Source organism: Hippoglossus hippoglossus, chromosome 22 (assembly GCF_009819705.1).
Source record: "Hippoglossus hippoglossus isolate fHipHip1 chromosome 22, fHipHip1.pri, whole genome shotgun sequence".
Taxonomy (NCBI): domain Eukaryota; kingdom Metazoa; phylum Chordata; class Actinopteri; order Pleuronectiformes; family Pleuronectidae; genus Hippoglossus; species Hippoglossus hippoglossus.
In genome coordinates, this window is record NC_047172.1 from 12,301,966 (window position 1) to 12,317,470 (window position 15,505).

A 15,505-nucleotide genomic window follows, 5' to 3' on the forward strand; every position below is an offset into this window, starting at 1 on the left:
GACATGAGTTGTGTGAGTGTCTGTGTGTTTTTGTTAAAAGAGGACCGTCTGAGAAGAAGCTGTATACCAGCGCAATATTACAGCTAACTGAAGCCAAACTGCAACCAATTAAATCATAAATTGAGTTATTGACCTTAATTCTTTTGGGAATACCAAAGACCTAATTCACTGCACATGATTGGGTCTTTAGTAGTGTTTGAGTACTTGAAGCATCTCAGCGATAATGCCCGTATTTTGACACGGACACGCACATTTGTAATGTTATATAAAAAGATATAATGAAGCCTCTTCTCGAGGAGAGAATGAACCTTTTAGACTGAATGAATATAATGAATCATCTTTAGTTTCCTTTTTTAAGGTTTTCTTGATATAACTTAATGAACATAAGGTGAATTACTGGACTGGTTAAGTGTCCATTTATAAATCAAAAGCAGTATTTCCATGCTGCTTATTCACTTCAAGCAGTTAATAATGAGCTCACAGATGCAAATTGTTTAATTGCATGATATGACATTTTTTCCACAGCTCCGCGTCTGTTCTAAACTTTGGCTCTGAAGAGATTACGGTTGTCTTATGTCTTCACTTGCAGCAGCATCGTTAGAGATCTCACTTTTCATATAAAGTTCTTCACTTTTGTCTTAACAGCCTGTCAGAGGGAGTAGAATATCAATGTAGATGTTCTGAAAGAGTGATGAGCAAAAAGGAAATATAAAACCAGACAGTCAATGAGCAATCTCTCTCACGGTGCTTTTATTCTCTAATTTCACTGAAAGCCCTTGTGTGCTGATGGTTTGGTACATGTTCTTTGATAATTCTGGGTTTTTAGAGACGACCTCAGGAACAATATTGTCGTACGCAATTTCCTAATGTTTGCCTGACAAGGAGAGACTTCAGATCACAAGTGGTCATGTACATATGTTCACGCCTGGCATTAAAATGCGTCCTGTCTCCTGTGACCACTTGGGATCGGATCCCACTTCCCCCGCTCTAAATGCAATCACCGGGTGAACGAGAGAGAGAGCGGTAGAGCGAGAGAGAGGAGTCAGGAGGGGCTGATTGAATCTGCTGCGCATCTGCTGTGAAGAAAGATTTGACCAATTTAAGAATGATACAATCTTTCTTCATAGCATCAGTCATTATGTGTCGGTAAGTGTTGATATGGCGGTGGTCACTGAGAAGTGTAAAAATATGTTTGATTTATTGTGAAACTGTATTTTGGATGGATGTAGGCGTCGTCATCGAGCTGCAACATGTTCCCTCTTCATCCAACAGACTATAATGAACGTTATAATGACTTCAAGTCTTATATTTTACATGACTCAATTCTTGCATCGATACATTTCATCAACTGTGATCGTAGCCCTGAACAAAGGCCGAGGATTTCCTTCACTTTCAATTAGTAATGAAGGTGATCAGCTTCTGCTCCTATAAATAAATAGTTATTCTTCTATCTGCCCACGTTAAACCTCTGAGCACATCAAGTCCAATCAGAGCATCTTAAAGGACTTTGAATTTGCCTTCACATGTCTAATCCCTCTATTTCCCTAATGACCCTGCAGATGATTGACATGATATTAGGGTAGAAAGTAGATTTATGGTTCAGAGTCATGCTGGTATGTGCAAATGTCTCCAGATACGTCTGTGTATCTGGAGTTTAATAGAGGAGGTAGTGGGAGGCGATACCAGTGTGTGCTTATTCTGGACGGGCCTCTGAGCACAGACTAGCGCCCAACTGTGTTTCGCAGCGTTTGATGGGTAGATGGAAGACAGAATGTGAAGAGTAACAACTAAGAGTTTAACGTTGAGCTTTAGCTACAAAATAGGAAAAATAAACCCTGAACTGAAACTATTAAACAAATGTTTTTTCAGTCGACGCTCCAGCACATGAATCATTTCTGACTGATAATGTATCATCCACCAGTATAAACACGCTGCTCAGGGAGGAAGATTAACATGCTTTGAGCTGCACGTTACGTTTCAGACCTGGATTTTAAGATTCACGCACATTGAAGAAAGTTCTATTCCTCGTAAAGAGGTCGATTTTTCATATCAGCAGTCTAAGGTACAGCTTTGCAACCTTTTTCTTTCTTGTCATTTCGGGCCATGCAATCATTGTAAACCCAGCATCTACAGAGGCGAGATGTATTGTGTAGATTTATGTTTCATTTTCAAGTGCATGATGGGAAAGCCGAGTTGAATATATAGAATGAACCTGTTGGCCTCAGAGACACAGAGCGGAGACACGTTTCTTTGGGTTCCCTTATGCAAGAGCACAAGAGAACTCCCTGTTTCGCTTGATATAACTTAATGGACAGAATGTGGATTAATGGACTGGTGTGGTGTCCATTGTAATTCAGGGGAAGAGATATTCCATACTACTTATTCACTTCAAGTAGCTAAAGATGAGCCCCTGAAGCTGTTAGACACGCATTATTTAATTATATAATTTGTCTAATAAATGGAAATAGTGACATTCCTCATTCTTATTTTTCTGCCATGTTCTGTTCTTGACTTCTTCATTTAGTATAAAAAGCTTTGTTTGTGTCTTTGCTTTGCCAGCGCCATCAGACGTCTTTACATTTGAAACATTTCAACAGACAAATACAACCATCTGAAACTCCATTGTCATTGTGTATGTTGTCTATTCCACAGCATATATTGTCCATAAATGGTATTCCGCCACCTCTCCTTGACAATTACAGTGTGTAAATTGTCTTGTGGCTGAACACAACACCTCCTAACAATGTGCTGCACAGACGTGAGTCGCTGCACTAAAGGTGCAACATCTACACTGTATGTGCTCCTCTTACCTCAGTAGCCCCAGTAAATGGCAAAGATGGATGGCAGCACTTTCCCAGCCCCTTTTACCACTTTCACCTCAGTGGCTTTGTGTATATGGACAGTTATTTGTATTATGTTATGCCAAATTCAAGTTAGAAGATGTAGCAATGCTTTATATAATTTGTCGAATTGTGTACTTAAATTAACTACATTTTTTACAATGTTCACACCCAGAAAATCCAACATTTTATTGCTTTACTCACGGTTCATTTTGGTCCCCTTTTAATTGCTTCAAATCTGCTTTGCCGGTCTCTGCTGGAACTTCTGGGGCAAACGACCTTTGACAGAGGACAAACACACTGCTCGTCAGACTGTATCGGTCAATTAGTCTGCGCCACATGAAAAATACGTTACCACAGAGTCTCATTTGTGAACATGATTTGTGCCTGAGTTGCATCAGGTACATTTTCATCTGCACTCGTGGTGAAGACAACAACTCCCATGATCCCACGCTGCTTCACGACTTCACGTCTTTTTTTTATTGTTGTGATTGAGAGACCCCTCGTGGCCGAAGTTACATATTGTACGTTTAAAACAATAGTCTAAATAATATATGTGCAAAGCAATGCATTACTGCACACATAATAAGACACTGTGATGTAAACGGCATTTCCTGATGACTGTAAACTAAATAGGGTCATTCTCTGAAAGAATTAAGACATCTGTTCTGAGCATCATTATGTAGACATGTAGACATCTTAATCACATTATAGCATCCTATTGGACTACTCGCCTTATTTTGACATCATAATCAGATTATGCTTATGATTATGTAAATGGTATAGTGAAGGGAATATCCTAACAGCAACTCATGATCAAAACAATGTCTTACATAGGAATATTGGCTTCCATGTAAAGGTAGTCGATGTTACTGTTGCACCATCTGTCTCCTTAGGAAACACCATCATTCTCTGTAATAACAAGTTGTTTTCCGGAGCTGGAAGCTTCTCCGGCCTTTTCTCTGACACCCGATTGAATATACATCTGCTACGGATTTAATTAAGTGACAGACACAACATTAAGACCCACCTGTTTATCTGCGACTCTGCGCTTTGATCCCACTCTGCTCTCGGAGACACGTGAATGTGCTCATAACTGCTCACTTTCAAGTGATTTCAAAGGCTCAACAACACTGAATAGATTATGCTAACAGTGGCATAACTTCACAGGTGCTGGCTTCATCATTAGCTACTTGAAGTGAATACGCTTCATGGAAGTATCTCCTCTCATATATAACAGGCACAATACAGCAGTCCATTCATTCACATTCTGTCCATTTTGTCCTATGGCAGCCATGGAGTGTTTTTTATGAGTGTGGGTTTGGACCTCTTTATGGCAAATGACCCGGGATCAACAACAACTGTAAGAAATATTCACTCATAATATTCATGTCTTTGTGAAATGATACAATGTGTTAATAAAAAGTTTATTCAGGATTTTCATGTTTAATGGGAGAGCTGGTCTGTTAAAGTGGGACACTGAGCTACAGTGTATTTGAATAAAGACAAATTATTTTAGATGAGTCGATATTGAGATTTGATATCACTACTGTTCATAAAAAACACTTTAAAATTTCATTTTTTTACACAGTCCAATTAATTATACTGCAATATCTAATAATCAAGTTTCTAAGATATAAATAAATATTTTATGGATACATATATAATGAAAGGTACCTTTGACCTTGAACCACACCATTGTGGTGATGTCACATAGATAATGATTACTTTCAAAGTAGTATGTTGTCGCAAAAAATTAATAAATAAACATGTTTGTATGTATGTATGTATGTATGTATGTATGTATGTATGTATGTATGTATGTATGTATGTATGTATGTATGTCTGTATGTATGTCTGTATGGATGGATGTACGTTTGCATTTGTATTCATGGATCGTTCTCAGGCCAAGCAAAGCAATGTGTCCATATCCCACTTTTGCTGAAGCCACCCCATGTGTATTGGAAATATGAAGCTCCTCTCTTTTTTAGCTTGTCACTTTATCCCCCTCTAAGCCTCCATCTGTCTTCACACTCGATGCTACACAGTTTCTTTGTTTTAGATCACAGCTCTAGATCTACATATCAGATCGGCTGACTTTGTGTGTCTTCCCGGTGGGAATGAAGGATAAGACCTTGGAGGGAATGATGAGGGATTTGAGGGGGATCAGGATTTCGTTAAGCAGTTGGATAGAGATGAAGCTTCTCTCCCAGCACACGACGACTCAATATAAAGAACTTGGAGATGGATTCTTGGCCTTTCAGACGGTCACGGTGCTTTTTTACAGCAGCATTCCTCATCATGGTAAATGTTTCCAGAAGTGAGCTCTGGTGCTCTTGTAAAGATAGCAGGAATTCACTTAATTGAGTGTTAATTATACAATAGTCCTTTTTGGTCTTTGACATATACATGTTGATCTTTGGTCCAGAATGAAATATCTATTTCATGAAACTTTATACATCTTTGTACAAATTACTTACAAAAGGGTTTTTTCACTAGTGCCACATGTGAGGTTGACATTTGTGTTTTTTTCACCCAAATGTCTTTATTGTCTTTATTGTTTGTAAAACATTCTGGTTCCCCTTCTGATGGATTACTCCAAAGAATCCATGCATCCAAGTCTTTCCACAGGTTTTTGGGACTTTATGTGAAATATATATTAGCAGCTCGAGGCTACATTAGCCGCAACTAGTACAACACACTCGGATCTCTGACCATATTGTCCATGATAGACTTGCATTGTGGGTAAAGTAGGTGCTAGGTTTTTACAAGAAAGACATGAAATAAAAAAAAGATATTTCTGGTCCGAGTTTGATCCTTTTTGTTTTAAACTGTCCATCATGAGTATGATAAATTAGCTCAAATCAGTGCTACAAACTTCTTCTAACTTTCTATGTAGCACAATCAATGTCACAATCAATGCCTGCTAAACACCAGCTTGTTGGCGTTGTCAAGTTATTTTGTAACTAGGTGATGTGAAAGTTCACAAGTTACAGTTTTTAAAAATATTGATAACGTGCAAAGTAAACGCAAGAATAAAATGTGTCTAGTGTGCAAAGGCCTTGGTCCTCACACAGCGTCATGGCTGCAAACTCTTATTTAGATTTTCAGTCATTTTTTCTGCATGCTACGTGCACGTGCACAGGAAAAGCAGATGCGTTGTTTCTTTTCAAATGCCAAAACTAATGCAAAAATAGCACGTGTTCTGTACGGGTAAGCAAAAGTGTAAAATGCACGGCCTTGTCATCATTATACTGATCTGAGACCTTCTGACGCTGCGGTGTTTCAGGGTTATTTGACCTGACAAGCAGCCAATATTCACACAACAATACTCCAGACGGCTTTGTAAACAGGCCCAGATTCCTCTGCTGTCACACGTATTACCGCTCTGTGAACTAAATCCTCCGCAGGGAAAGAGGCGCGAGGTAGCTGGGAGATGAGGAGCAGAGGAGACAGGTCAGCCTTTTCTTTTGGAGTACAACATAACTTTTCTTAGCTACTCAGGATCTGCAGCTTTCACCACAAAGCCACTTTCAACCTCCACAACACAACAGATACCTTGATACAGTCTCTGCCCTCAGAAACTAACCCGAGCCTTCTCTCTCGATAGAACTGACAGCGTTCAGAAGTTTCTACGTTCAAAGTCTGTGCTCCTCCAACAGCACAGCCAGTATCCTGGATTGTCATCAAAGTAGTGAGCTGCTCTGCTAACTAATGATGAGGCAGATCATTCATTCTTTTTCCATCCTCTGTTTTTCATTAAAGACTGTCTTCATTGTTATTCCCTCATCTTTCAGGAAGTCAATCTGGAGTAGACAAAAAAAGAAAAGTTGGAGGAAGTGAAAGGAAGTTTGAATTTTAGGGGAACTCCCCCTCGGGAAAACAAACGTTTACTATTTTACGTTAATAATAGTCAGTCTAATAATGTTTTTTCTTTTGGATGAATCCCCCTCTTTTTTTTAAGCTAATAAATTTTTCTGGTTTCTGCACACAGGATTCTATCCATAGCTGCTTTTGTTCCATAATTACCGATGAATAGCAGTGCTGCCATTCAGCTACATGAACCCCCTCGCCCTAAAGTCATTATCATCACCAACTGCTTTTAATAAACTGTCCTTTTAATAATTCAATTTTTCCTTCTTGACCTGTTTGACCTCGCCTCCCGGGCATGGCAGAACAGCTGTGTCTCTGTCCTTGGGCTATTGCAGAGGTTAAGTTGCGATGACCCACTGAGATATGATCAACTCTGTCATTGTCTCACAGTTACACCAGTTAGCCTGTTGAATGTCGTGTCACGTGTAACGTCCCTCTCTCCTCCATGTCCAGAGACTTTCTCCAAAATAACACTGTTGTCTGCTGGTTGTTTGTTTGATGTTTGATCCTATTTCTGGTTTGACTCTGGTGTTCACACATCTGTTCTCAGTATCACTTGACGTCTTCAGGGTGATGGGGATGGCGATGGTCAGTTGAGGCATGCTGGACGCTCAGGCCGGATACCAGTCTGTCCCTGGCCTAACAAATAGAAACAGATTAGAGTGTAGGTTTGGTCATTGGGAGCTGATGGGTGCTATGTTAGTGCTATTTCCTACTTTTATATTGTGATTCATCAGGTAACACATTGTGATTAAACTGGTTATTATAGTGGCAGGTATGATAATTACAATTAGCACAACTAACATGGCTGCCACTGAGAGAGGTCTGATGAATCTGGGGATATTATTAAATGAATTGACCTTATATGTCGGTTGGTCAATAGAAATCAGCCGATATGAGCCTCTAATGTCAGTATTGACGTTTATGTTTGCCGACATGTATGAAAAGTTTTCTTTTATACAAAAAAATGCAGAAAAGATGTGCATTTATGTTTACATGTTATGTCAAAATGTTTATATATAATATATTTGGTTGTATTAGTGTTTTCTTTTTTTCTAGTTATTTATAAAAATGGTTATGCTTAAACTATTAATTATTAAGCCTCAATTACACTGCTTTTCTGTTATATTTATATATATCATATGATATAATTGGTCAATATATCATATTAGACTTTTTTTACTCTTTTATATCAGTATCATCACCTGATAAACCATATTTGGTGATCCCTAATATTCTCTCTTAAATAAGATTGACCTACTTCAGGTTAATTACTTTGGTGATGCCTTAACTTTTCATCTATAGCGCCACTATCAGACCAACATTTTGTTCTGTCCAATAGTTTGGTTTAAATACCTGCAAAATGAATCACATTCCCATCAGCATCGGTTGAGTTTAGGGCAAGTTAACGAATGTTATAAAGCCAATCTAAGATGGCTAACATGGTAAACATGCGAGCCAAGTATGTTGTCATTGTCACTGCCGGCATGTCATATAAACAAAACAGCCTCTCCTGGAACCACAAGCTATAAGCTGTCGACTCTTAGTCATGTTTGGGCCCTAAGCAGCATCTGCAGATCCTCCTGTTCCTCTCAGGCTGCTGAGATCACAGACACAGACCAACTACAGATTTAGGTCACCATGTTCCCGTAGAAGCAAATTCTGAGGAAAGAAAACTCCACAAAGCATTTGTGCTGCTCATGGAGCTCACTTCAGTGATTACATGGTAAAAAACTTAAATAAGGACGAGCGAGTGTCAGGAATTTTTTCAACTCAGAGGAAAGACATTGTCATGATTCTGACTTCTTGTGAACTTTTGTGAACTACTGAAAGATTGTTTTGGACCTAAGATTTTCTGTTGTATGAACTTTTTATATTATGAATGTTTACCTTGCTTTCCTTGTGTTTAGATTTGTGTTCGGTGTGTTTGCCCTCTGCGTTCCCTGTTTTATTTTGAAGCTTGTGTGTCTCTCTTGCTTAACTTCCTGTCTTTGTCAGGTTTGCGGCCCATGTGGTGGTCTGCACCTGTCCTCATGTGTTTCATCTGTGTTCAGTTATTCCTCCCTCTGTGTTTCCCTTTGTCTTTGTCAGTTCATCTGTTACATGGGACTTTCCCTTGAGTCCTTGAGTCTCGGTTCGGTTTTCATTGATGTATTTATCCAGTTTCTTTGGTGTTTGCCTGCCACAGGAGGCCGTAAGCAAGTTCTTTTTTCATTAAATTCACGTTCACCATGGCTGCATTTTGGTCCTCTCAGCTAAACTTAACAGACACTGATATCAGAGATGTTATTCCATTGAGTTAAAAAAAACAGAAAAGCACAGAAATATCATTTGGAAATGTTAGGGGGAACCCTAGTTTTTGCAGTGATCGCAATCTGCTTTAAAGTATATACACTTTTATTTATTTTTATCTGGAAATCACAAGTTTAATATTCCTATCTAGAAAAACAACCTTTTTACTCAAGATAATAATCTTTGCAATATGTATTATTTTCATAACAGAAGGGATTATATTCGTAGACTATTAAATTGAATAGTTCCATGTATTCCAGGATTACTGTAATTAAATGTGTTGGTTTATATTAGATATTGTTCTCTTGCTTTCATTTGCTGCCTTTACTTTGTTAGTTGGTGGAGTTGTGTCAAAATCCTGCTTTGTTCTACTCAGGTTTTAGGGTTTCCTCAAAACAAAAATGGAGATGATGCAGTGGAAATTGTGTGATTTGTTAAATTTAGGCATTTAACATCTTCCACACTGGATCCCATGTCATCCTAATTCCTGTTAGAGTTGAAGCAACGTACACTCTGGTCGATCCAACCCGTAGAAGGGCACTAAAGGTAATGGTACGACACATTTGTCATCATAGAATAGTCACATGGTTAATCTTATGGAATGATCATGTTTGGTTTGCTTTCAAGGCACAAATCTACTTTGATGTTTAGGAATAGAACTTGGTTTGTTCTAAAATGAGTATTTCCTTAAGCACTGGAGGAGTTTCTCATCGTGGTATTGATAATAAAAACATGCTTAAGGTTGTGGAAGTGTCATGGATGAAAAGAAACAGCACAAACTATTAGTTCTACATGAGAAAAGACAATTAAATGCTACTATAGTGCATAATCAGCCGCTAGCACAGATTTCCTTTGAGGTCTTGTTTTACTGGAGGACAGTCTCGTCCATCACTGGGCTGATTGGACAGACGATGATCCACGCTCACAGTGAAAATGTCTCCATTTGACTCGGCCCGGTCTCCACCACCTGTGGGCTGTGATGTTGTTATCTCCCCATGTCATCTTCAGCAGGGTTCAATAGCCATGCGCTGTACAAGCATACTCACTGGAACCAAGCTGCTCTGGTCGGAGCACCACCCAGGCTTTTATTTGTTTCTTCAACAAAACACAACGTTGTCTTGTTTTCAGAGGGAGTGTTGCCCAGCGGGATTTCTTCAAATCAACCGTTCGGTTAAGAGATCAATTGTTTCCTCCGCTAAAGAGGTTATATTTTCACCCCTGTCCGTATGTTTGTTTGTTGGTTGGTTTTTATGTTTGTAAGCATGATTACACAAAAAACTTGGTGGAAGGATGTGGTATGAGTCAGGGAGGAACCAATTAAATGCTGGGGCGGATTCGGATCAAGGGCTTTTTTACTCTTTCTCTAACATTGTGAGATGTTTTTTTACATTTTCAGAGATTTCCCGGAGAATACTTCATGGATCTAGATTTAAAAACAGTCCTGCATATTTAGGAGACTGATCTCTATGAGTGTGTGAAATTTGGTGCAGATTAATTGAATGGGGCTGGTGTGTGTGTGTGTGTGTGTGTGTGTGTGTGTGTGTGTGTGTGTGTGTGTGTGTGTGTGTGTGTGTGTTTGTTATTGTCCATATTGACCTAATTATACTAGGCTAACTTTTACTGCAGACGGGATCACTCGATCGTGATTGGACCAAAATTGTCACGTGAAACTGGACGTTGAAATTTGAATAGTATCTGATACTAAAGTATATAATAAGTATCTTGTCCTGACTAACATCTGGTGTAGTGTTAATTGGGCTACTTAAAAATCGATAAAGTAATGAGGGCTCAACAGGCTGATTGGGGTATCAAGGTTACGTCGCCCTGTATCATGTATGAGATTTTGGATCTTTGTTTCGTGGTTTCCGAATCATTACACCAGTATTTTCCATCCTAAACGAAACAAGTATTGTAAACACCCTCTTTCTCCATCTGTCTGTCCTCAGTTAGCAGCACCTGTCACGCACTGTTGGACAGATTCCAGGAGGAGAACTCCGACCAGATGTTCCCTCGTCACCTGAACTCAGACGACGACCGCCCAAGTAAGAGCTGCGTGCACACAACCGCCAAATAAGTGCCTTGAGTCTGTTTAAAGGTCAACGGTGACTGTTGATATCTATCCACCAGGCGAAACTTGATCTGTGTGAAAAAGAAATCTACTCTCTGTGAATTTCAGGTGTAACTTTGACTCGAGGTGCAACAGCATTGAATTTATTGAGAAATCTGAAGCAAAACAAAGCCGCTAACAAGCAACATGCTAAACCCAGGAAAAAGGTTTGGCGCCAAACATAAAAAGTAAAAATAGCCCAAAAGAAAGAAAGAAAGAAATAATGAATTAATGACACATCTATTTCTGTCCTATATCCCCAGACGGATTCCTATGTCCGTTTGCCATGTTAGCTGCATTTTCAGTTTCCTCTCCTTATCACATGACGTCTCGCTCGCCTCCTCCTTTCTCATCCTGTTCATCAACCCCCAACAACGCGGACACACACAATCACTGCAAATTTACAAAGACTCTGTCTGTTTGACTCTTCAACACAATTTGGATATCAGTTAAATTTAGTGGAAATTTGGACCATGAGCCAAAGATATGATTAGTCTCTGACTCCACTTTTGAAATCTTTATTTAGCAACGTGATGATGTTTTTTTCCCCTTACAACAGCACATGCTAACTATAACTGGAAAGCATCTGGTATTTGTTTGTAACTGGTGAAGTTGAGTGTTGGGTGCATTGATGGAGAGAACCGGCCCATGAACGTCTTTGGAGGCTGTCTCAGTTTATTTTTAGTCTTCTGGCCAATTTTGAAATCAGAAATATGTTAGCATATTATACCATGACTTTAATCACCAAGTAAACAAACAAACATAATAACAGAGAGGTGAGCGGAACTTTGAACAACCAAAATGTCATATGAAGTACAACAATAGAGAGGGAGGTTGTGAAGCGCAAAGCACAACCATATAAGGAAGGGTCCTCCCAGAAGTGAAGATAGGGGTACGTAATTATATACAATAAATATTACAAATGCATATTGGACTGTTGTTTAATTGGCATTGTTATTTATGTCATGATTGTATAACACTGTTTGTGTTTCAATGCCGTAGAAGTTTTTTTCATTTATTGAAAAATGTGAATTTAGAATGTTTTGCAGCCTTGGTGAGTGGCCTTGTGAATTTTTTTTTTAATTGATTTACATCTTCAGGATTTTGTTTCCTCAAGAAAACAATTTGATCATTAAATGTAATTGTTGTGATCTCCTGATTGAAAATTCCACATTGATTTCGTGTAATAATTCAATATATTTTCATCAAAACATTTTACAGCAGACACATTTGATTAAAATACGATAAAATATGGTAATATGCTGTGTGAAGGTTAAACACACATGCATTCTTTTTGGCACCTTCTTTTGCTCCTTGTGTAGTTCAACATATACAAGTTTTGGAAAATTATTTACTATTAAAAATGCCATACTAACCAGCAAACACTGAGTTAAACGTTGCACCCTGGTCTTTTTTTCCTGCAGTTACCTCCTGTGATTTTGAGTCACTCTGCCTTTGGACTTTATCAAATCACAGCGACCAAAGTGACTGGTCAGTGGTGTCGCCACAGCAACCGAAAAGGGCACAGGTTGGGATGATGCCTGCGACTGACCACTCAGAGGGAAGCTCTGGCGGTAAGAGCGCAGTGACTCACTGGGAGCTCCAGGCTGATTTCTTATTGTTTGATAAATAGACAGTCGTACCTGTTCAGAACGGGTGTTGACATCTGTCTCAAGGGATCCAATCACAGCGCAGAGCGCGTCAGTTCACACCTGACATCAGAAAGCATCTCGGGTGACCACATGTGATCGGAACTCGCTTCTCTGTTCAAATGATGTTGTTTTAAGTCAATGTGACTATGACAGATGTGTTTGTTCCAAATGTGTTTGTGTGTCGGTGTGAGAGAGAGACAGAGCAGAGTCAGGAGAGGCTGAGCGAATCAATGTGCTGCGTTTAGCTCGACTGTGAAATAGGATTTTACTCTTTTGAGGAAAAGTAGAAAATCAATATCAGGAGGTCAATGTTGATACTCTGAGAAGCGTTAAAATACTTTCAGTTCAATATGAAACTGTGGCAGTTGAGAGGAAGTCAGCTGAGTCGGTTCTTCAGTGTGGCCCAGGACACGTTTTCATTTGCTTTGTTCCGTCGTTCTCAAAGAATGTGAAAAGAGAAGCTCTAAAAGTAAATGTTACGAAAACATAATGTCCATTTTAAAGATTTCAGCATGATAAAAAAATAATTTGTCAAATGATTTATGGGACCTGAGGGCTGCCATTAAACTGTCAAACATGACATTTTTCCTCTGTGTTATTACTCTAGGGCACTTCCTGCTCCTGAGCTCCTCCTTGACTGCTGAGGCCTCCGGGAGAAGCGAGTACCACTTAACCAGCCCGGTCTTGTCAGGTAGCAGCAAGCGCTGCACCCTGCAGGTGGCTCTGTATGAGTCCCATCCAGCCTCGGGGAACCTGACGCTGCTGATCCAACCAGTTCTCTCAGACGTGCCTGTCCACTCTGTTGCCGTCAACCACGAGAGTCGAGACGACCGCAGGTCAGCAAACACGCTTGAGAACAAGCTGCTTCTGCAGTGCTGCTTGTGCAGAATAATTCTCTCATGATTTATGCAGCACAGCATGTCCATTTAATTAGTGTCAAAAAGAAAAACCCTGCATCTCCTCTGATTGAAGTGCTTGTCAAGTTGAGGTCCAGCCTGTAAAAAGAATAAAAGGGAGCTCAGATTTTACTGCAATGGAAGGTGACACAGGACAGTGCAAGGGCACAGAAAGCAATACATTTTACTCATGGGGCACTGAAGTTAAATAATAATTTTCTTACATGTGGGACAAAACTATAGAATTATGAGAATGGGGACAGCAGCCAAACATGTATTGTTTGGAAAATGGGGACGTTATTTCCCATTGATCTAAAAGTGCAGTCGTCGTGAGAGCAGTTAAAAGCACTCTTGCTTCTAGATGCAGACTCCGGAAATGAATTTATATATAATTGGTTTGGACAGAAGAAGGATGGACGGGCGAATGCATTAAGTTTGTACATAAGCTTTGTTCGTTTCTGCGCAGTAATGGACTGAGCCTTTCCATCATGAGACAAACAGCTCTTCATCTCATACCGACCTGCAGACTAGAGGTCGAGTAACTTCAGAGCACACTCTCCTTTTAAAGCACCGGGTGTGGCACGTCTTCTCTGTGTGTGTTTGTCCCATATTATTGAGTTTTCTCAGAAGTCAACCGCTGCTCTAATCAATCATTTTCCCTTCAGAACAGAGGCTTGATGGTCTGGGAAATGGCTTCTTGATTGTCTGTGTTATCTTCATTTTTTCTGGCTGTGACGGCACATGTGGTGTTTTCAGAGCTGCACTCACAGAGGTGGATGTGTAACGTGTGACGTGAAGCTCAGTGAAGATGCCATCACATATTCAAGGTGACAATCAGAAAAAAAAAATCAAAGGAAAGAGACAGACACAGACAGATATGCAGACGGACAGACAGACAGACAGAAAGGCAGACACAGGCAGACGGACAATAAGACAGACAGGCAGACATACAGACAGACAGAGACAGACAGAAAGACAGAGATTCCTCCATTTAAAGCCAGATGTTAAACAAAATAGTTCATATTCAGCCACTGCATAAGCATGGCAGTTGTTTCACAGCTTGAGCAACTTGTGGCATGAAAGATCGAATGTGACAGGTGTGAAAAAACAAAAATAACAAAGAGACGGAGGGAATATGCTGTTCATTAGGATCTTGGCCATGAGCAGTGCAGTGGGAAGATGATCTGATGAGCTTTTGTGGGTCCTGCATGAGCCTGAAGACACACATATTGTATATGTAACTACTGCAGCAGTGTCGTGTTAGATGTTTCTGACCGGTCGTGGTAATGTGTAATAAAAAGTAGGAGTGTCGATGGATGGACTTTATTGATCCGAAGACCACAAAAAAACAGAGGCTGATATCTAAGAACTGATATCCTCAACAAGAGTGAGGAAAAACTACCAGAACAACATAGAAGAAGAAGAAAAAAGAACAGAGACCTCAGAGAGAGTCACATGTGAGGGATCCCTCTCTCAGGACGGACAGATGTGCAATAGATGCCACAGGTCGCAGAGCAAAATAACAATATTTACAACTTTCACGAGAAAAGACAGTGTCTAACACAAATGGAGAGGTGTGTCAATGTTTAAAGTATGTAGACAAAACATTGTGAACACACTGAACACAAGTGTAAATACATCGTCAGGTGGGATCAGCAGTCTTTAGGCAGTATACACACACACAGCAGACCTATTCTCAGTGCTCACATTATTCAAGACTGTGGATGGAGGGAGGACAAGTCCATTTGAGTCTTCCTCTGATCTTCTTCTATCTTCTTTGGTTTTTTTTGGAGCCGTGCAAATGAGAGGCAGATGTGACATGAGCTGAACAAAGCGATCAGATCC

At 39.8% G+C, this 15,505-nt stretch overlaps 1 protein-coding gene across 2 annotated transcripts in view; it reads left to right on the forward strand.

Annotated features, from left to right (window-relative positions):
* ltk (leukocyte receptor tyrosine kinase) overlaps positions 1-15,505 on the forward strand; it is a 56,612-nt gene that overhangs the window by 10,590 nt on the left and 30,517 nt on the right. For both annotated transcript variants that reach the window (XM_034576131.1, XM_034576129.1), the window contains exons 2-4: positions 10,952-11,047; positions 12,537-12,686; positions 13,372-13,600. In XM_034576131.1, the coding sequence (XP_034432022.1) occupies positions 10,952-11,047; positions 12,537-12,686; positions 13,372-13,600 (475 nt within the window). The remainder of the gene's footprint in view (positions 1-10,951; positions 11,048-12,536; positions 12,687-13,371; positions 13,601-15,505) is intronic.